General features: G+C 51.2%; 1 protein-coding gene across 1 annotated transcript in view; it reads right to left on the bottom strand.

The window, feature by feature from the left end:
• The window catches only part of GPC3 (glypican 3), a 172180-nt gene that overhangs the window by 64034 nt on the left and 86889 nt on the right, over nucleotides 1-21257 (bottom strand). Inside the window, exons 4-5 of the mRNA XM_063346166.1 lie at nucleotides 5845-5978; nucleotides 2952-3077 (exon numbers count right to left, since the gene is read on the bottom strand). Coding sequence (XP_063202236.1) covers nucleotides 2952-3077; nucleotides 5845-5978 — 260 coding nt within the window. The remainder of the gene's footprint in view (nucleotides 1-2951; nucleotides 3078-5844; nucleotides 5979-21257) is intronic.

Here is a 21257-nt window from a genome sequence, read left to right as displayed (position 1 = left end):
TTACGGCTGCAGATGCTAAAAACACAAGGTAGGAAGGCAGCTGATGCTATTTAAGAAGCAACAACATCAACGTTGTGCATCCATTTGCTGTCCCTCCTGAACACCCTGCCTTCACGGGGGTGTTCAAGTCTCCTGCAAGCCACCACCTACGCCGCTTTCCTGCCCAGCTAGCAAGGGGTTCCCCCTCCAGGACACCGCTGATGTGTCTGCAAGGGGATGGGGGATGTCACTCTCAGCACCCCTGTCTGCTCGCAGCCAAAAACTCCAATATCTGCCTGCAAGGGAGCTGTTACTAAAATCTCATAGGAGCTGGCGGAGGTGGTGACATCTCTGCGCTAGATCGGAGGGGGCAAGGAGGAGAGGGCTGGGGAGGCATGCTCTCTTCAAGCGCAGCACAGGATTTCATCCTCAACTCAACAGCCAGGCAGTCAGGGGCTGAAACCTCGGCGCCCCCTGCATGCACGTACACTTTACCCTCTCCCTGCCTCATCTGCACCTACAGGACCTGCCACATTGTGCCACCAACACCACAGCATTGCAGCAGGGGACCTAGGATGACATCTCTGCCTACGATGGTCCACCGGTATCGTCAGATGAAAGCTGGAGAAGGCTATCATCTAAAGTCATGTTTAACCCGCAAATAGCTCAGAACTTACATTTGCAGGAGGATCTGGACTCAGCACCTTTCCATCGCTGCCACTTGGCCCAGCCGTGTGTCAGCTGGACCTGGACCAGGGCCACCAGCCACGGCCCCAGTGAACTGCCATAAGCAAAGACCTTGCCCTCAGTCCTCCCCTGCAAAGCTGCAGTGTTTATAGCACCGTTTTAAGAAGTTTTAATCAACAACCAGCAAGACGGTATTGAAATAATCTTTTTTTTTTTTTTTTTCCAATTGTACTTCTCACTTAGGCATGGAAACTCAGGAATTTCCAGAAATAGGTACAGATAGAGGAAACATTTTTCCTTAGGCAAAGTAAGTACATCTTATTAAGTGTATGATCTTAGATTCTTGAGCAGGTTTTTTTTTTTCAACATATAGTTTGACGCTATTTTGGTCCCTTCAGTGTTTCAGGTCAGTATTGCAAGTACAGGCTAATTAGCACCTGAGGTTACTGATCAAGAAGTCATAATTAATATCTCAACATTTCACCGCTTCCTGATTTTATTTCTATTTCTTCCCTTATTCAAACTACTTAATAGCAAAGGATGCTTTGCAAAGTAGGGTGATTAGAGGTGATTTATGTATAATTATAAAAAACATTTCCAAGTTCTATTTCCACATTCTTTAACATTCCTGAGGGGCATTTTCTGCAAGAAAAAAAAAATATATCTCCATTTCTATTAACACTTCCTTCCCCTTTATGCTATTAATCCTGTACTTGCTTGTCTTCATTAACCTCACTGTTACCACCAGGACATCCCCAGAACGGGTGAGTAGGACAGGGAAAAGCAGCCAGGGCACAAGCAGGACCCTGGCATGAACGGCTCCATCCAGAGCGGAGAGCGAGGGCTCGGTCGTGGGAAGATGGTCAGATGGCAGCAGTGGCACCACCAGACCTCAGTGGTCCTGACCTCCTCCAGTACACAGCCAACAGAGAAACCCAACAAGGTGGCCTTCCTTGTCACTCCTTGGATGGGGAAGGGGATGGCATCATGCTGTGGGATCAACTGCACCCTCAGCAAGTTTGCCAATGACACCAAGCTGAGTGGTGTGGTCCGACATGCCAGAGGGACAGGATGTCATCCAGAGGGACCTGGACGAGCTGGAGAGGTGGGCCCGAGCAAACCTCATGAAGTTCAACAAGGCCAAGTGCAAGGTCCTGCACTTGGGTCGGGACAATCCTCGTTATCCATACAGGCTGGGGGATGACGTGATAGAGAGCAGCCCTGCGGAAAAGGACTTGGGGGTGCTGGTGGGTGAAAAGCTGGACATGAGGCAACAACGTGCGCTTGTAGCCCAGAAGGCCAATCGCATCCTGGGCTGCATCAAAAGAAGCGTGGCCAGCAGATCCAGAGAGGGGATTCTGCCCCTCTGCTCCACTCTGGTGAGACCCCACCTGGAGTACTGTGTCCAGCTCTGGAGCCCTCGGCACAAGAAGGACATGGACCTGTTGGAGCAGGCCCAGAGGAGGCCACGGAGATGATTGGAGGGCTGGAGCCCCTCTGCTGTGAGGACAGGCTGAGAGAGTTGGGGGGGTTCAGTCTGGAGAAGAGAAGGCTCTGGGGAGACCTTCGAGCCCCTTCCAGTCCCTGAAGGGGGCCTACAGGAAGGATGGGGAGGGGCTGTTGGCAAGGGCATGTAGCGATAGGACGAGGGGCAATGGTTTAAACTAGAGCAGGGTGGGTTTAGATGAGACATGAGGAAGAAGTTCTTTCCACTGAGGGTGGTGATCCCCTGGCCCAGGTTGCCCAGAGAGGTGGTGGAGGCCCCATCCCTGGAGCCATCCAAGGCCAGGCTGGATGAGGCTCTGAGCAACCTGATCTAGTTGAAGATGTCCCTGCTGACTGCAGGGGGGTTGGACTAGATGGCCTTTAGAGGTCCCTTCCAACCCAACACATTCTAGGATTCTATGCTGTCCTGCTACCACTGCATGGAGCCAGGACGGAGACATCCCCACCACAAGGCAATACATGGGGTCAACTGCCCCCATTGCTACTCCGGAGGAGCTGCCCCTGGCACCTCCACTACCAACCCACCCCGACCGAAAGCCACCGTGGCTGCAGGATTTTCACAGCAGAGTGCAGAAAACTCAGTGGAGGGCAGCACGCAACCACTTCTCCTCTCTGTGCAGACTTCCCACCTGCATCTGAGCTGCAGCGCAGGTGGACACTGGCTCTGTAAAAGGTTTCTTAAGGGAATGAGCAGTGTCTTGGCCACAGACCGCTCCTGCGGTTGATTAACAAAGGATAAGCAGTGCTGGGGAGAGGGAGAGAAGGGAGACATGATTCACCTCTCCACGACATCTTGTCCATTCCAGCAAAGAGTGTCGTTGTGAACAGCAGAGCTGTGGTTGCAGATGTACTCTGGCAAGCTGCTGTAAAAACTGCTGTGGGACTTCAGCTTCATAATGAGTTCCCTGGAAGAAAGAGAGGGAAAAAAATAGTGTTCAGTTCAAAGAGGAAAAGAAGATGAGGTTGGTGCATTTTAACCAGCGAAGGGAGTCGCATAAACACGACAAGAAAGCAGCTGGGTGCAAACAAACCATGAAGCATCAGTCTTATTTCTGACCTCAAGTAGCATTTTGCATCGTCCCCTGATGTTATTCAGTGAAGGGCTGAACCCATTGTTTCTTGGGGTAAAGCCACCAGTGACGGGAGGGATGCCGGGGCAGCAGCACCTCAGCCCAACCCCGCAGCACGCCAAAGCCAGACACACGCTCTGCGCCCTCACAGCCCCTCAGGAAAGGTGCATTCATGGGGTCCAAAGCAAGTGCCCAGGCTGCCAGCAGCCCCCTGCGCTTTGCAGAAGGTGATGGAGGCCCTTCAGGAAAGGACAGCCTTGTCACTTTGTCTGCCTTACGTCAGCCATCCACCAGCCCTGCAAGGGCAGGTGGCATTTTTGGTGGCAGGTCAGAGCAGACGCACTCAGCACAGACCTGTACAGACGCGTAATGCTGGGTTTCATGCCGCGCTGTTGAAAATACATGATTTCAGGGTGTACGTTGGGCTGGCTCTGGGGTGACAGTCTGCGTTCAAAGACTTAGGAGAATGGCTCTGCCCCGGGAAGGCAGGAGGAGCCGCAGGAGCAGTGCCTGCACCAGGCAGAGGGGATGTGAACCACATCCACCCTGTGCCCTCGCTTCCCAGCACCAAGGACCTTTGTCCCCAGCAGGTCCCCTCCGGCAGTGGTCCAGGGGTGCCAGAACACAGGCTGACCCCGGGGACTCCGACAGCCGCCAGAACGGGGACAGGGGCTGCGGGAGCAGGATGCGCTTGTCCCCCCCAGCCCAGGCCGGTCCCCTTGGGGACACTCGGCAACTGTCACTGGGAAACACTGGCAGATTTTATCAGGTAAATGGCACAAAAAGTACGATAATATGAATAGCAGGGACGGAAGGAAGTTAGACTTGGCTTCACAGGCTCTGGCTTGGGCTCAGCAGGTTTCCCCTTCGGCAAGGGGTTACTTCTTGGCCTCCTTCCCCGGAAGGGATGGCGAGGGATCAGCACCTCAAGCTGGGAGCACTCCCGGGGGCATCCCTTGGTGGCCGCAGCGGTGGGACCTCCATGCCCTGCCAGCTGTGGGGAGCTGCCGGGCTGTCAGACAGAGCAAGCTGGGGTGCAGAGGGGGTGCCCGGCTCCCTCCATCCCTCTTTGCTTGGGGATTTGGCGGCGTTCCCTCTGCAGACAAAGCCCTGGACTGCCAGCTGGGGGCAGGCGAAACAAGAAGATGGAGAAGAGGCCCCAGCGCCAGGGAAGGCAGCCAGCTCTGTTCCACTCTGCTTTTCTGCTACCGAGGAGCCTGTGCCTGCTCCGGTCACACAGACACAGACGGTGTGGGCAGAGGGCCACCAGGTCCTACCCTGGCAAGCACCAACCATCACTGCCCATGCCAATAAACCTTTGCCTGAGGAGCCAAGCCCCCTCCGAAGGGCAGGAGTTCAGCCCACAACCCCCCTGCACAAATTGGAGGGGTTCTTCAGACATTCACCTCCTTCACGAACCACCTCCTACGGCCGTCTCCTGCACTGGGCTTACGGTGGGGCAGGAGGTCCTACCAACACCATTTTGAAAGCCAAAACGATGCAAGACCTGGGGTTTCAGTTACGCCAAACCCCGAGCAGGACAAGCCTTAGGCTGCCCGTCACTCCCAGCTCCTCGCGTCCTCAGCACTGCCTTGTTCCCCATCCCGAAAATCCCAGCAGCGCTGGGGAGACGGATGGAAGAAAACTTTCCTGGGGAGCAGAGTTCCCTGCCAGGCAGGGAGAGGAGGGGAAGGGAGAAACTCCTCCGTATCTGCAGGTATGAGCTCACATAATTCATCGTAGCAGACCTCATTAGACTTCACAGTTCTCCGAGGACATCTCCAGCAGAGCCTGGGCTGTGTAACCCTCCAACGTGTCGAGACAACAGAGGAATGCAAGCCCTGGTGCTATATCTCATGGGAACCGTATCAAGAATGTGGCCCTGTTACTCTTTAAAGAGAAATCCATCCAACTTAGTCTATCTATTCTTCTTGTATCCAAGACAGTAGTAAAGGCACCGCACATTTCTGGGTGCCCTCTGAGATCCAGAGGGGAGATGCTTCTCCCTGACACACCAGCATGCGCCCACCGAATTACAGCTTCTATTTACAGAGGGAAGGAAGCACAGGGTGCAGTGACAGCAGCGGAGGTACCTGCTTCACTTTGAAAATATTCAATAAAAGGCTGTTAACATTCCTGAACCATCGTAAAAGACTGCACCAAAAAAACAAGTGAAATGAGTCCCCCTTACCTGCACACACAGTGTTACACGCAGCGTTTTGGGCTAGAGGGACCATTTCCACCTAAAACTACACCTGTGAGTATTTCTGCCCCTATAGCAGTGCCCAGGAAACCCAGAGGAGGCATTTGGTGTGTGAACCGGGTGCCTGGCGCATTGCAAAAAAGCAAAACAAAGATGAGAAGGACGAGGCAGTTTCACACATTACAAAGAAATAAAAAATAGATGCACTAGGTGAGAAAACACATGTAGGCACCTCGCTGCACTTCAGAGCCAGCCAAAGAGCAGCTCTGATGTTCAGCGGCAGGTTTGCGGATAAGGGAAATAAGGAGCTTTTCCATCCTCTTCCACGGGGCCACGCTGTATGGCAACTGCTCCCGCAGCCCATCCCGCAGGCACCACGCTCAGCCCCAGCGGCCTCACCTCCTCCTGCTCGACAGAGTCTCTTCTTGCTCGATGTGAGTCACCTTCAGGACTTTCCTGTCAACTAAAAGGTCTTCAGGGTAATTAGCTGATCGATACTGCCTCTGCTGAGCGTGGCCGCATAATCGGCTGATCTGGAAAACACAAACACAGCAGCATGAGGAAGTGTTGGGGCCAGAAACACTGTAGGAAAATAGCTGAGATGCACACCGGCACCTGCACGTGAGCTGGTCTGTTGTCCCGTCATCCCCACCTCTCCCATAGCTCACGCAAGCACCCGTCCTGGTTTCAGCTGGGATAGTTAGATTTTTTTTCTAGTAGCTGCTGTGTTTCGGATTTAGTATGAGAACAAAGTTGATAACACCTTTTAGTTTTAGCTGTTGCTAAGTAACATTTACATTAGCCAAGGGCTTTTTCAGCTCCCCACAGAAGGTGGGAGGGAGAATAGACAGGACAAGCTGGCCAAAGGAATATTCCATCCCATAGACATCATATAAATGGGGGTTGCAGGGGGGGCAGGAATCCGTGATCACTGCTCAGGATGGGCTGGGCAACTGATCATCAAGTGGTGACAAGGACTTGTGTTACAGAATCCCAGACTGGCAGGGGTTGGAAGGGACCTCTGGAGACCATCCAGTCCAACCCCCTGCCAGAGCAGGGTCACCCACAGCAGGTGGCACAGGAACGCCTCCAGGCGGGTTTGGAATGTCTCCAGAGACGGAGACTCCACCACCTCTCTGGGCAGCCTGTGCCAGGGCTCTGCCACCCTCACAGGAAAGAAGTTCCTCCTCATGTTGAGGTGGAACTTCCCATGGTCAAGTTTGTGCCCGTTACCCCTTGTCCTGTCACTGGGCACCACTGAAAAGAGCCTGGCCCCATCCTCCTGACACCCACCCTTTCAGTATTTATAAGCGTTGATAAGATCCCCCCTCAGCCCTCTTTTTTCCAGACTGAAGAGGCCCAAATCCCTCCGCCTTTCTCCATGAGAGAGGTGTTCCAGTCCCCTCAGCATCTTGGTAGCCCTTTGCTGTCCCCTCTCCAGCAGTTCCCTGTCCTTCTGGAACCGGGGAGCCCAGCACTGGACACAGCACTCCAGATGTGGCCTCACCAGTGTTGTATCACTTTATTTTGTATATTCTTATTATTTTCCTCTTCTGTTACTCTTCTATTAAACTGTCTTTATCTCAACCCAGGAGGTTTTTTTTCCCCCATCCTTTTCTCCCTCTTCTCCCTACCCTACTGGGGAGAAGGGAGCGAGCAAGCAGCCGCGTGGTGCTAGTTGCCAGCTGGGGTTAAACCACAACAGCCCGTGAAAGCAAAATGCTGCCCTAAGGATGCAACCTCGCTCTTGTACGAATCCCTGCCCCGCAGGAGGGAAGGCAGGAAACTTCAGTCGAGATTTTTGGGCATCAAAGTGGCTCTGTGGCTATCAAACACCCTGAGCTGCAGGTGTGACCAGCAAATCTCTCTGTGCTGGGTTAAATGCATGCTGGCAGGAAGGGACTTAAGACATTCCTGCTCCTTCCTTGCTGAACGCTGCAGCATCTCAAGTCACTTACGCTCCACCTCTCTAGCCAGGCTTTTAGGAAACACCTCCCCTCGGAAGGTAAATCCTGAGACCCCGGTTCTACATCTCGAGGCATCTCAGCACCCCCATGGGCTGCGCTGCAGGGGCCCAGGGATGAGCACTGTACACAGCGTTACTAATTAAAAAAACTCAGGGCCTAAAATACAGCAAGCGTTGTGGCTACAGCCCAGTCATACCATGGGAGGTCTTGATTAACAGGGCTCTGTTAATGACACAAATTAGCTCATTAGCATACAGACGATTCAGTAACCGGCTGCAGCAGGGGATGGAATCCAAAACGCCTCATTAAAGCTCTCCCGCGCAGCCACTGTCCCGAGACTCAGCAGCAGCACTGCGGCCACCGCTGTGGCCAGATTTCATAGAATCACAGAATGGTTTGGGTTGGAAGGGACCTTAAAGACCATCCAGTGCCACCCCCTGCCCTGGGCAGGGACACCTCCCCTCCAAGCCCCGTCCAGCCTGGCCTTGAACCCCTCCAGGGATGGGGCAGCCACAGCTTCTCTGGGCAACCTGGGCCAGGGGCTCACCACCCTCACAGCAAAGAATTTCTTCATGATATCCAATCTAAATCTCCCCTTCTTCAGTTTGAAGCCATTGCCCCATGTCCTATCATTACACTCCCTGATCCAGAGTCCCTCCCCAGCTTTCCTGGAGCCCCTTTAGGGACTGGAAGGGGCTCGAAGTTCTCCCCAGAGCCTTCTCTTCTCCAGGCTGAACCCCCCCAACTCTCTCAGCCTGTCCTCACAGCAGAGGGGCTCCAGCCCTCGCAGCATCTTCGTGGCCTCCTCTGGCCCCGCTCCAACAGGTCCATGTCCTTCTTGTGCCGAGGGCTCCAGAGCTGGACACAGTACTCCAGGTGGGGTCTCACCAGAGCGGAGCAGAGGGGCAGAATCACCTCCCTCTTTGAAATTTGAGCGATTTCCTTCTCTGGGAGACCACCAAGGGACAGCCATCCCCCAGAGGCACTGCTGCCACTAGGAAACTCGCCTTTTGAACCACTCTGTGCCGTTCTGCAGGATTCACCCGTGCTGGGTTGTGAAGGGGGCTCGGCCGATTACCAGGGCCATCAAGGCACCACAGCCAACACTAATCCCTCTTTCCTTCAGCCTCATCCCACCGCCCGCAGCCAGGCTTGGGACCAACCACGTACCCATAAAACGCCTCTTCCTTGCAGCCCCTCATTTATCTTCACGCCACACTGAACCAAGGCGACCAGCTCAACTCCCAGTTAGCCACACACTGGAGGCTAAAAGCCCACCTGCCGCCCAAAGGTACAAGCATCTGACGTGTAAAGAGAAGAGACTAATTCTGTTCTATTACATCCTGCATTTGGGTGGGCAAATAAATTAGTAATGTCACCTGTTTCGTTACCAAGAGCGGCACAGTTTGTTTGTTCAGGCTGCCGTACAATAAGGAGTAAAAGAGCAGCCTCCTGGGAGCCGGGCACTGCCATTTCTGGTTCACAGCGTGGTGGGAAGAGATGCTGCCAAGGGTCCCTTCTGCACCTGCGGTTCCTTCCACCAAAGCGGCTCCTCCTGCAGCTGCCAGGGAAGCAGTTTCTGTAGCATCTTACCTGTTGTGTTTTTTTTTCTCTGCTGCCCTCCCTTAGCTGTGTTCCCTGTCTTGCCAAACCCAAGTCTTGCAGAAGAACGTTATCAGCCCTCCCGCCCTCCTCAAATCACGTGGCAGGCTTAAAAACCAGAGGCAGGAAGGGAGTAAGAAAACCAAACACCACATTTTGGGCTTGTTTTCTTTGCCTTTTGTGTTTTCCTTTAGCACTCATCCCTCTCGTAAAACTCACAGGTAGACCCTGATGCAGGCAGCCAGGACTAGGAGGAAATCATGGGGCAGCAGGAGACCTGGACAAGGGTATTTGGGACACCCAAGAGCCCACCGCTGCAGAACGGGTCTGCACGTCCCGTGCTCTTTCTGTGCTGGCTGGTGCCACCGTCCCTGCAACGGGCAGATGGGCAGGAGAGGACAAAGATGCACGGGGGTCTGCAGACTTCACACCCCAAACGTGCCCTCTGAGCCCCCGGGGAGGTCGGAGACGAGCCCTGCCATGAAACCACCCCTGGGAAACACAAGGCGCGCAAACCATAGAATCAGGGACTGGTTAGAGTTGGAAGGGACCTTAAAAGTCATCTAGTCCCAAGCCCCTGCCCTGGGCAGGGACACCTCCCACCAGACCAGGTTGCTCCAAGCCCCGTCCAGCCTGGCCTTGAACCCCTCCAGGGATGGGGCAGCCATGGCAGGCACCAAAGAAGTGATGCCACAAAAGCAGCAGCACTGCACCCACGCTCTGCATGGGCACGTAAAGCCGAGGAGAGAAGCCGGAAAAGGTCGGATGTTTTAAGCTGCCGTTTGTGATGACTCCCTTTGATTCCCCCCAGCTCTGTGAAAAGCCCCCTTCCCTCCCTTTCCAAAGCCCGCCTTTCAGCCGGAGAAGCCTGTTGAACCCCCAGAGAAGAGCAAGTCCAGGATCAAGGCTTTTTTCCCCAAGGATGCTGAGACACGCTGAATGCGAGAGGAGGGCCTGAGCGACAGGGGGAACAATGGCACTTCAAACAGCAAAGCGGCCAGGCGGACTGGGGCTGCCTAGTCGTCGTCCCCCCGGCACCCGCGGTCCGGCAGCCCCTCTGCTCCCAGCTCCTGTGCGGGAGCTGCGGATCGGCTGCATCCTCCCAGTCCCGCTCGGCATCTGGGTACCACGGGCTCCTGCGAGGGATGGAACCACGAACAGGACCAATGCTAGCCCAGACATGGGACAGCAGTTGAAATCTTCACAGATAGAAGCTGGAGAGTCTGAGCAGCGCATCCAGTTTTTTAACTTATTTATTTATTCAAGGACCAATTAACCTTTTCCGGGGAAAAAAAAACAAACTCGAAACACCAACCCTGCAGCCCACCTTGCAAAGTCACGGTGAAGTGATTGTCACATATTTTAGTCAAACAAAAACCCGGCTGAGATTTGAACTTTAAATAAAAGTGAGAGAACGGAGAAGTAACAGATTGCCTGCTCATTCGCAGGGGTGGCATCGCGTGTGCTTTTTGGGGGAGGGAAGGATTTCACAAACCATCTGCCAAAGTCTGCTGGGCCACAAGCAGTCCTAGGACAACAGCTCAGAAATCCTGTTTCAATCTTTACCCCTTTTTTGTGTCCCCGTTCCAAGCTCAGGAACACATGAGCCCACTTCCCCAGCCTCGTCCTAATCACTGCTATTTAAAAGCGACCTCCAAATTTTAAAAAGTCCAGAAAAATGCCGCCGTAGGGCAGAGAAGGGACAACACAAGCCTCAAACCTTGGGGAGGGGGAAAAGGGAGATGCTTCAGCTCTCCAGGCACCGCTTGCTTTGGCAGGAGCAGGGGCAGCGAGATCCCCGGCAAGGTGGGATGCCTGCAAGAGTGAGAGCCGAAGGAAGGCGGCACGTCTAACTGTGCGTGCTCAACTAGCACCGAGGGACAGTGGCAATACGCGGTTGCCTCCCGCCACACAACTATAAATGTGAAATTCAAAGCAAATCGACAGAACGGAACCGCCGGCTCGTCTCCTCGGGCTCTGCACGCCATCAGCAGGATTGTAAATATATACACGAGTCTTTACCTAAAGTAGATTCGGCGCAGGAGCCAAGCAGTCTCTTATTTCATGTCACACGCACACAGAGTCCCAGAACTGGCTGAAGTTTGAAACATCAGGCCGCAAAAAAAGGAATAGGCAAATCAAATGGCAGTGCGCTTTTTAGGCAATGGGGGTTGGGGGTTTTTGTTTGTTTTTAAGAGAATCTGCCAGTCCACAAAAAAACTGCCACGACGGGACACGAGGCAAGCAAAACCTTCCCCAAGCCTGAACTTTTACAAGCCCCCAAAGCCACCGATACTGTGACAGCTGAAGCTCAATTTCCCTCCCCCAGCTCATTAACAAACTTGCTAATTACCCGATTTCATTAGCCTCCTCCAACGCGAGCCACGAGGGGAAGCATTTACCTCCTGCCACCCGCTACCCACCGCCCCATTTCTCCATCCCGGCGCAGGGCGAGCCGTGCCACCGGCCGGGCAGAGCTGCTCGGGGACCCCGCGGCTCCCGGGACCCGCTGGCCATCCCCGTGCTGGACGGAGAAGCAGCTGGTTCCCGACACCCCCGGGAGCCGCATGCTGTGTAATGGCTCCGCTCGAGAGGGAACACTGATTTGAGAGGAGCTCAGGGAGGAAGCTAATGGAGCAGCGCTATCAGCCCGCTTTAGTGCTTCCCTATTAATTTAAGGGACGCAGTGCCGGAGGACTGCAGGGAACTTGTTGGAAATGATGCGCCGTGAGCAGCCGGGGACCAGATCCGCCGCCACGGCTCCTTCCAGCCAGGCCGACTGCAAGGGTCTTGCTGGTTTACGAGAGTGACCACAAGCCAATGGAAACTGGGACCACTGGAATAAGGTTAAATTATGTCCAAAAAAAGGGTAGTACCCAGTTCTGTGCAAAGCATCACAGCCTCGACGCAGCTGATGGAGGGCAAAGGCCGCGGGCACCTCCAGCCCGGCCCTGGCAGCCTGGCATTGCTTGCAGCGCCAGGGCCACCGACCAGAGCCACTCCGTTGCCCAGGCACGAGGCAGGGCGGCCACCTGGGGCAAAAACGTCTCGCCTGACACATCAGCGAGCAAATCCAGATGGGGAAAGATTGGAAAGCAGCACTCGTGTGATCCTCAGCGCCAACGTGAGCATCACTTTTAAGAGTAAGAGCATTTTAAAGGTAATTTTCTAGAAGATTTTTTTTTAAAAAAGCTAACCAACTACCCCTTGGAAGAGAAGAGAGAGCATTAGATGCTGGCGAATACCTGCTGCTGCCGCTTCTCATTCAGCTCGTGAGCTCCACTCCGCTGTGAAGGAGAGCTTGCTGTATTTGACCTTTGCTTAAACTTTACACGGAGTTTCCATTTGTCTTCTCCGTGAACTCTTCTGCTTATAGATTCACTCTCCAGGAAGAAATAGGTGGGTTGGTTTTTTTTTTTTCCCCTCAAGGGGATGGCCTCATTTTTGAAGATTTCCTCCCGCAATCTTCTCTGCTCTCCGCAGTTCACGTATGTCATTTTATACCTGTTCCCGAGTTTCCTTGGGGAGAGGCTGCGCGTTAAACCGAAAGGCGATTAACTATTATAATTGATTCGAACACAGCCTCCGAAAGGGCGATTTGCTACGGCACGCGCAGCAGAGACCACCACAGCCCTCAAGAAAACGTGTTGCCTTCAGAGGAACCAACTGGTGCCCACTAAACCCTGCGCATCGTTCAGCCACGGAACCCAGTTTGACCAGTAAGGCTCAGTAACGCAGCTGCTTCTTCCCCTACTGGCGCTTCTTCCCCCTACTTTTTTTCCACGCCCTACTCTGCTGCACATCGCGTGCATTACTAGCATCACAAACGGGGCACAAATGTGTTCTTTATCTTCCAAGTCACCATAAAAGTGAACCTGAAGTCTATTACTCAAGCGCTGCTATAGAAATCCGCTTAATTAACTTCTAAAGGGCTTAAACCAAAAATATACATTTGCGACGATGCAGGATAGAACATAAACTTTTTAACAGTAGTAACCAAACGCATTTACCATTTCTCCAGGTGCAATAAAAATGCTAATGTATGTTAATGTGTAGTCTGTGGTTAATGTTTTGTCTTGTTAATTTCCCCAGGGCTTTTATTACTGATTTAAATCTGCCACGCCACCCCCGGGGATCGCATCGCCTTCCACAAACTGCGTGCCACGCTCTCCAACGAATGCTGATTAACCCAAGCGAAGAAACACTTAGCTAGGGCAAACACTCTTATATGCTTGTTATCATTATATACATTTTGTCAGGAAGAGGGGAAAGAGACAATTCCCTGCTCCCTCCCTCTTCTCGCAGCGGAAAATATGATTATGGGCATAAAAATGAATTTACAAGCCTTTATTTTAGGAAGAGCATCATTATTAACTAAGTAATGGATTGTTCCTCTGGTTCCAGGCGCTCGAGCAGAAGGAACAAACCGAGTGCGATAACACAGATGTCTTCTACACACATTTCACTGAAATTCCTCATTAATGGAGTACTAAATGTTATTAATCAGCTCCAGAGCATTACGATTGCCATTATTCAGCCATCACCTTGCGAGGATTACATAAGAGACAGCACCCTCACTCGCTCGTGCAGAGCAGCGGGAACCGCGGGAAGTGACCTACTCTCCCTGCCGAGGAGAAGCACCTTTAATAATGCATTACCTCTAAATAATGCAATGCTATAATGTGTAAAATGCACACAAACACTAATGCTTAGAATAACAGAGCGCCTGCCACACCAGTGCCCGCGGTGACGCCCAACACATGCTGCAAACACGCGCTACAAATGCTCAGGGACCCCGGCAGCTACCAGACCAGGTTACGCTGAAGGCCATCACCTCCTGGTTTTGAACACCAGGTCTTCAAACTCCAGGAGACTAAGGAGGCATTTTTAGAAGGAAATGTAACTTCATTTTTATATCCCATCTCTCATGTAGAGCATCACAAGACACTTTGCAGCATCACTTCGGCTGAGAGAGTTGGGGGGAGTTCAGCCTGGAGAAGAGAAGGCTCCGGGGAGACCTTATAGAGGCCTTCCAGTCCCTGAAGGGGGCCTACAGGAAGGATGGGGAGGGGCTGTTGGCAAGGGCACGTAGCGATAGGACAAGGGGCAATGGTTTTAAACTAGAGCAGGGTGGGTTGAGATGAGACATTAGGAAGAAGTTCTTTCCAATGAGGATGGTGAGACACTGGAAGAGGTTGCCCAGAGAGGTGGTGGAGGCCCCATCCCTGGAGACATTCAAGGCCAGGCTGGATGAGGCTCTGAGCAACCTGATCTAGTTGAAGATGTCCCTGCTGACTGCAGGGGGGTTGGACTAGATGGCCTTTAGAGGTCCCTTCCAACCCAACACATTCTATGATCATTGCCCTGATGGGACATTGTACCAGCTGAGGAGTCTTGTGTAAAACAACCAACTGTGAAATAACCTGCTGTGGTTTTATTAACATAAAATCCCTTCACTTATTCTGCAGAAAATAAGCTTGGGAAAATAAGGTGGCGCGGACAGGCTGCTCCCAAACTGGGAGGACTAGATGACCTTTAGAGGTCCCTTCCAACCCAACACATTCTATGATTCTATGATCGCAGCAGAAACATGGGGCCTAGGGAAGACCAATGGGTGGCCCCTCCCTGGCCTCATTTCTTGTCTGCAAAGACGGCTCCGACCACTGGTTGAGAGAAGAATAAGGGAAGGCTCAAGACTTGATGGAAGAGGAGACAACAGCACGGCTACCCCCAGGGAACCCAGATGCTGCCCAAGGCCCTCACCATGTCCTGGTACAACCTGAGGACTGACTGGGAAGATGTAGGTTCCTCAGGGCAAGGAGCAGGATGTGTCCCTGTGCAGCCACATGTATTGGTGTGACAGAGGGGACACAAGACCACACGGTTACATGCCGCTCCACCCCACAGCCTGCGGAAGAGCGCAGGCGCAGCAGCTCAGAAGAGCAGAGGGGAGAGCAAGAGGTTCAATCGTTGGTGCTAATTGCTGAAGCTGGATGATCCCCATCTGCACTTCTGCTGCTGTGTCAGGATTCAAATAGCTTCAACGAGTTGGAGACCACCCCTGCAGTTTCACCCCTGCTCCCGTTAGGGCATGCCACGCCGTCCCCAGGAGGACCAGTGCCGCAGCATCCAAGGCACCTCCACGCCATGTCCCACCACATCCCGACCCCTGCGCTGACCCAGCTCCTCCCAGCGCAGGATGCCCTTTCCCTCAAAGGAACCGTGACCTCAGCTTGAGTCAAGCCCTTTCAAACCTACATAAAATAATGCAAACAAGATGTTTTTTTCTTTCTGGCGTCCCCAGCATGCAGGGTTTAATCCACCGGAGAAAGCTGCTTTGTGTTTAAGCAAAAGGCTGTTTATTGTTATTTATAGGTAGAGAGGAAGTCGGACTAAATGATCACAGTTGTGCCTTCTGCCTCTATAATCCATGACATATAATTAAAGCCCAGCTCTTCAAGTCAATGTTTCCCTCCAGTGTTTTGTTAATTCCATATTTAACACAAAATTTGGTATTTCGGTTCTTGCGGTCAGCCCTCGGTAGCAAACGGCAGGACGGGCGGCCGGTGCCCCAGCCAGGGCTGGGACCCAGTACAGCCAGCAACTGGGAGAGGCGAGGGAAAAAACATTTCCTTCCTTTTCAGCACACGCTTGTATCGTTTTCCCAAGCAGAGACATTTCCTGGAACAGGGCCCCGCAGCATACTAATGCACCCACTATGGTTTTAAGTTAGATCTACACAATAGGATGTTTCTTAGAGAACCAAACCACGGCTTTAGTCTTGGAAAGAGAAGACAGCCTTGTCTGAAAGGTGACAACAGACCCAAAGGGAAGATGTGGGAGCAAAATCCAGAAAAGAGCAGGAGCGTGCTAGGCTTGGGAACAAAACACAACAGCACCTGAAAGCCAGCTGCTGGTGACGCCGCGAGCCCCCACCGTGGCGCCTGGCCGATGCGGGGGCACGGCTGATCCTCACCCCACGCTGCCGTCCTCTCATTCCCTGAGGAGCCTGAAAGGGTTCCAAACCCAACCAGCTGAGTTCAAAATCAGCGCTGAAGACAACTCACTCCCGAGAAAATGCGGACCCCAAGGTAGCAAAGCCCATTCCTGCTAAGGATGCTCAATACATTGCAATTACTCCACTGTGCTTTGCGCATACTATAAAATATATATTATATACTATATATAGTGTGTGTATATATATGTATAGAGTGTGTATACATATTATATACTGTATATATAATGTATATATATTATATTCTATATATACATTATATACTGTATATATAATGTATATATATTATATTATATATATTGTGTATATGTACCTATATATGTACATATACATGTATATATACACTATACATATACAGTGTCTATATATATACACTTTATGTATGTATATAGTGTCTATATATTATATACTCTAGTGTCTATATATTAAATACAGTGTCTATATATCATATACGGTGTCTATATATTATATACTCTCTATATAGTGTCTATATATACACTATATACTATAAAATATATTATATGCTCTAATACCTGCACAATTGCTACCGCAGGCCCCTAGAGGACCCTCCTGGTGCAAGGAATTCCATCCACTCCATCCCCACAGACTGGGAAGCAAAGGAAGGAATTGGCTTGAGAGGTTACGAGTTTCCCCCGAGAACTTACACCAAGAAAAAAGAAAAAAAGAAGAAGAAAAAAAAAAAAAAATTACTTTCTGCACCTCTGCCTGTCGCAGAGTGCCAATAAGTGAACAATAACCCCTTTGAGAGCACTGATTTCCGCACAGGCTTCGAGCGTGGGCTCTCTTGGAGGAGCGGGCGGGGGGAAGGCTGGGGGTGCCCCGTCCCGCGGCAGCGGGGGGAGCGCAGCCGGGGCAACCCCAGGCTGGGGCACGGGGAAACAGCTGGGGCAAAGCCCGGCAGGACGACAATAACTCCAGGCGAGTGCCGCGCGCTTGTTATTTTCCTTCCCGGAGTTAATTGGTTTCCTTCGCAGATTTCGGTGGGTTTTGATATCGCACCGCGTTTGTGCCTACGGCGCTACAGAAAGGAACAATCTGAAAGAAATAAATTCCTAGCAGCTTAATTTAGAGAGGAAAAACAGATACCTGCCATCAGCCTGGAACGTAAGCCAGCAAGCCGGAGACAGGGCCCGTCACCGGTTATTTAACAGCAGCCGTGTCATCTGGGTTGCAAATGTGGTCAATACCTACCAGTCCAACTTCCCCCCCACAGCCCCGAGCACAGATTCCATTCTTCTTTGAGAAATACATCGTTAAATAATTAAAAAGTTACTGCATGACTTCCTCCTTTTTTTCTTTTTTTTCTTTTTTTTAACCAGACCAATTCAGTTTGGGAAGTATAAAGCCATTATAATGTGTCAGCTAACAATTAGCTACTGTACACTGTTTATTCTTGAAGATAATCTTTTAGTAGAAGGGCAATATTCTTAGAAACGCAGCATTAACTTGTCCCTCAATGACTTTAATACGGCTCTTTTCAAATTACTGCTCATAAAATCGCCGGGAAGAAAAATCTACTGATGATATCCCATCTCCTTAATTAGTTCTCTCTCGCTCTCAATCAGCGATCCAATAGCAAGTGTAATATTTATATAAAATCGAGCACATAAGGCTTACCGCAAACTCTGCTTTAACTGCTGATACCAAAACAAGCCGGTAAACCGCAGCGCCTGGTTTGCAACCTGCGCGGACCACGCGCACTGGTATACGCAGCTTTTCAGATTTACACATTGATAAACCCAAAGGTTTTTACGCCACTAATAGTATTTTTCACTATAAAACGCCCTCGTCCCTTCCTGTGCTTGAGCAGAAAACCCTCCCAACCCCAAAGGGTTCGGTTCCGTCCTTCCTCCCCACTCACCCGTCCCTTACGAAGGATCATAATCCCACTTATTTTCACCTCCCCATAGGAATAACGCCCCCAGCATCCACCTTGTGCTCCCTCCATCCACCTCGCTCTTTCCAAACACCGCTTTCCACTAAAACAACCATGCTGGAGGCACCAAAGCTCACCAAATCATTTCAACGGTTTTTAAGTTGCTTAGTATCTCCAGCAGAATAATTAACAACCATTTGTTTTCCAGCTCAGCAAGCCCGGGGCGAGCTCCCGGGGCGTTATCCGGCCTCTGGAAGGGGTGCACCAGGCCCTCCCCACGACGATGCCGCGGACCTCCCCAAGCAAAGCCTAAAATAAAAGCTATTATTAAGTTATTAACGGAAAATGGTAAAAATATCTCCGCACAGCAGAGCTTAGCTGCTGGTAGAATTAATCCATTCAAGGCCAACAAAGGGCTCAGGAAGGCCTTGTGTTCTTTTTTTCCCACTGTTTTTTTTTCCCCTCATTTGTTGATTTTTCTTAATTTTGAAGCTACCAGATCCATATTATTATTTTTTTTTCCCCTGACAGTCAGTTCTAGCCTAATCCAATTAAAGGTCAGCGCCAAGATAACTTACCCAAAACACAGCAGACAAGGTAAAAAGACTCCCATTAGATTTTTGCCCACGATAAAGGAATTACATTCTTCCCAAAGACAAATTCAGGCTTATTGAAAATGTAAATCATTATTTTCCATAAAGATATAAATAACTGCAGGGCTTTTTCGAGACTTTTGTTGTAAGACATCTTGTTTTAACATGTCCTGCGGTTAGTACAATTGAATTACGGAATGCCTTACAGCGCTGGATTAGCTTTCGCTTGATTGAGGATATCTTTAAAATGGAAATCAAGGTGCACTTTTAACCTCGTTACAATGCTATATTATACGTCTGATTAATATATTAAAGTGACTCATTCAACAATAGGCTGTTTGCAGACAGAAATGAAATGAATTCCACTTTATCACACCACCTTTAGCAACGTCGTCGAACCGAGGGCTAGAATTTGATTATGAGAAGAGGATTCCACTAAATTGCTACGCAACAATTCCACGACGAGGAGGGGTGGGAGCATTAGATGGAGGAAAAAAAAGGAAAGACTAAATAATTTCAATGCATTTTTGCGCATCATCTTTACTTTCTCCTCACCTTGCATGTTGTAAGCTGGGCATTGCCACGACGCACTGCAAAGAAAAATCTCCCAACAATAATCTTCAGGTGGAAAGCGCTACTGAAGCGCTTTCTGGCTTCTAAGCAGCGAGAACCGCACAGAGCAAGGCTCAGAGACGTCCTGGACGTTTTTCAGCATCTGCCATGCAAACCCTTTGGGACCCGTCTGCCCTGAGCCACCGGTGCCATTTTGCCGATCAGATCCATCCCAGCGCCACCCCGTGTGGTTCCCACTGTTTTTTTCATTCCTGGTTTTTTTTTGGGCTGTCCCTCGGGAAGGAGAGAGAGGAAGGATGACTTGAACACCAGCACCACCAGCTGAGGTGCTTACAGAAATTCCTGCTCTCCGGTGCTCCGGAGAGCGGAGTTTGTTCGTACAGTGATGCAGATCAATATGTGCAATTGGAGAGTTAATAAGCTTTAGAAAGACATAACGCGGAGCACATTGGTCACCCCCAAGTTATCCTCGCGAACCACCAGGCTTCGCTTGCCCTTGCCAGGTCAGCGCCCGGGAGCATCATCTCCACCGCCGCTGCTGGCACGGAAGAGAATTTTAGGTGCGAAAATTGATTAGGTTAGAAAGATACACCTGCATGAAAAATTGTTAAATTCCCCAACTGCTGGCTTGCTTTTTCTTTTTCTTTTTTTTTTTTCTTTTTAAACAGAAATATCTCTGCCGAAGTAGCTGTAGGCTATCGGCACAGCTTTCTGCAGCCAACCCACTCGCGCTCAAATGAGGCTTTGAAAGAATAACGCAGTTAGCGGCAAACTTCGCCCTCCCAGAGCAGGCTCCGTGCCCTCGGGGGTTTATTAGTGGGGGAACACAACAGGTAGGGATGGAAAAAGCCACCGGTTCATTTTGCAGTAACCCGAAGAGGCCGAGAGGACAGCTCGCTCGGGAGCTCTGCCGGCAACCAGGGTGCGTTGCTGCAGCCAACGGCTGAAAAATCCACCTCAATTTTTTGTTGTAATTTTTTTTTCCCCCCTCAGCTAAATATATTTGTAGATGGCATCTTTCATGCCCAGCACCTTAAAGATGTAAAAATGATATAATTTGCCACACATGGACAGAGAATTCCAAATAAAGCCGAAAGCCCTCATTGCAACCCAGCCCCTCATCCTCGCCAGCGCGAAACAAAACGCCGCCACTCCGCCCAGGCGGCTCTGGGCACAATTTCTGCTTTGCAGAGGGTCGCTTTTAAGTTTCTGGTTTGTTATTGGCTCATTCATCAGCATCGCTAATGGGGGAGTTAGTCCCAGTTTTAAGGCAGCGACACTCACGGGGGTTACTGTCACTGGAAGTAAACTCGGCGCGGTGAAGATGAAGGACAGCCAGCGAATGACCCCAGACGGAGGGCTTGCTGCAAACGGCAGGCACGGATAATGAGGCCAAAAGAGGGTTTAGCGTAAAAAAAGCAGAAAGAGATGGATATCGGTGAGCACGAGTCTGGCGTCGCAAAGCCGCGGGTCTCAGCGAGGATAAAAATCTTGGGGAAAGGAAAGGAAATGGGCCAGAATACATTTTGCTAATAAGGCATCTATGTTAATAGAGGTTGCGGGAGGCTGCAGCAATCCGCGCGGCAAGCGAGGGAGCCGTCTCTGCCGGGCTGATACTCGGGGAGTTTTATCTCTTTGATAAAACAGAGACGTGCAGCCAGTTTTGAGAGAGAATCCCAGAGGCAGCTCCCTGATTTCCCAGTAAGCGTAGAGGGCAACGGCTTGTCTGGAGGGACGGTCTGGCCCAACTAAATAAGAAGGAAGGCAGTTCATGCCACGGACAGGACTCCGTGGGCTGGGCTGAAGCCAGGGGAGTCAGCCCGGACCTAAAAACCCTCCCTGGTTCTGCCAGGCACTAGCTTGTAGCATCCTTCAGGTGAACTAAATGTGGATCCCAGTAAGGGCCCTGAGCAGGAGCCTGGTTTAACTCTGCGGGAGGTTCAGCTGTAAGGCTCCAGGTTCACCCCAGCCACAGGGCCATGCCCCAGCCCTCCCTGTTGGGTTCGGAGGGGCAGCTCCCCCCGGCCAGCATCTCTCCCATGGCTCCCGAGGCAGCAAAAGCCGCAAGAGCCAGAGGGAACACTGTGATCTTTGGTTCAGCCTGAAACTCAAGTTTTTTTCTTCTTAAATCCAATCTACTTCAAGACCTTACGTTATGTCCTTGA

The sequence above is a fragment of the Chroicocephalus ridibundus genome, chromosome 9 (assembly GCF_963924245.1).
Source record: "Chroicocephalus ridibundus chromosome 9, bChrRid1.1, whole genome shotgun sequence".
In the NCBI taxonomy this organism is placed as follows: Eukaryota; Metazoa; Chordata; class Aves; order Charadriiformes; family Laridae; genus Chroicocephalus; species Chroicocephalus ridibundus.
This window is presented reverse-complemented; position numbering and strand designations above follow the sequence as displayed.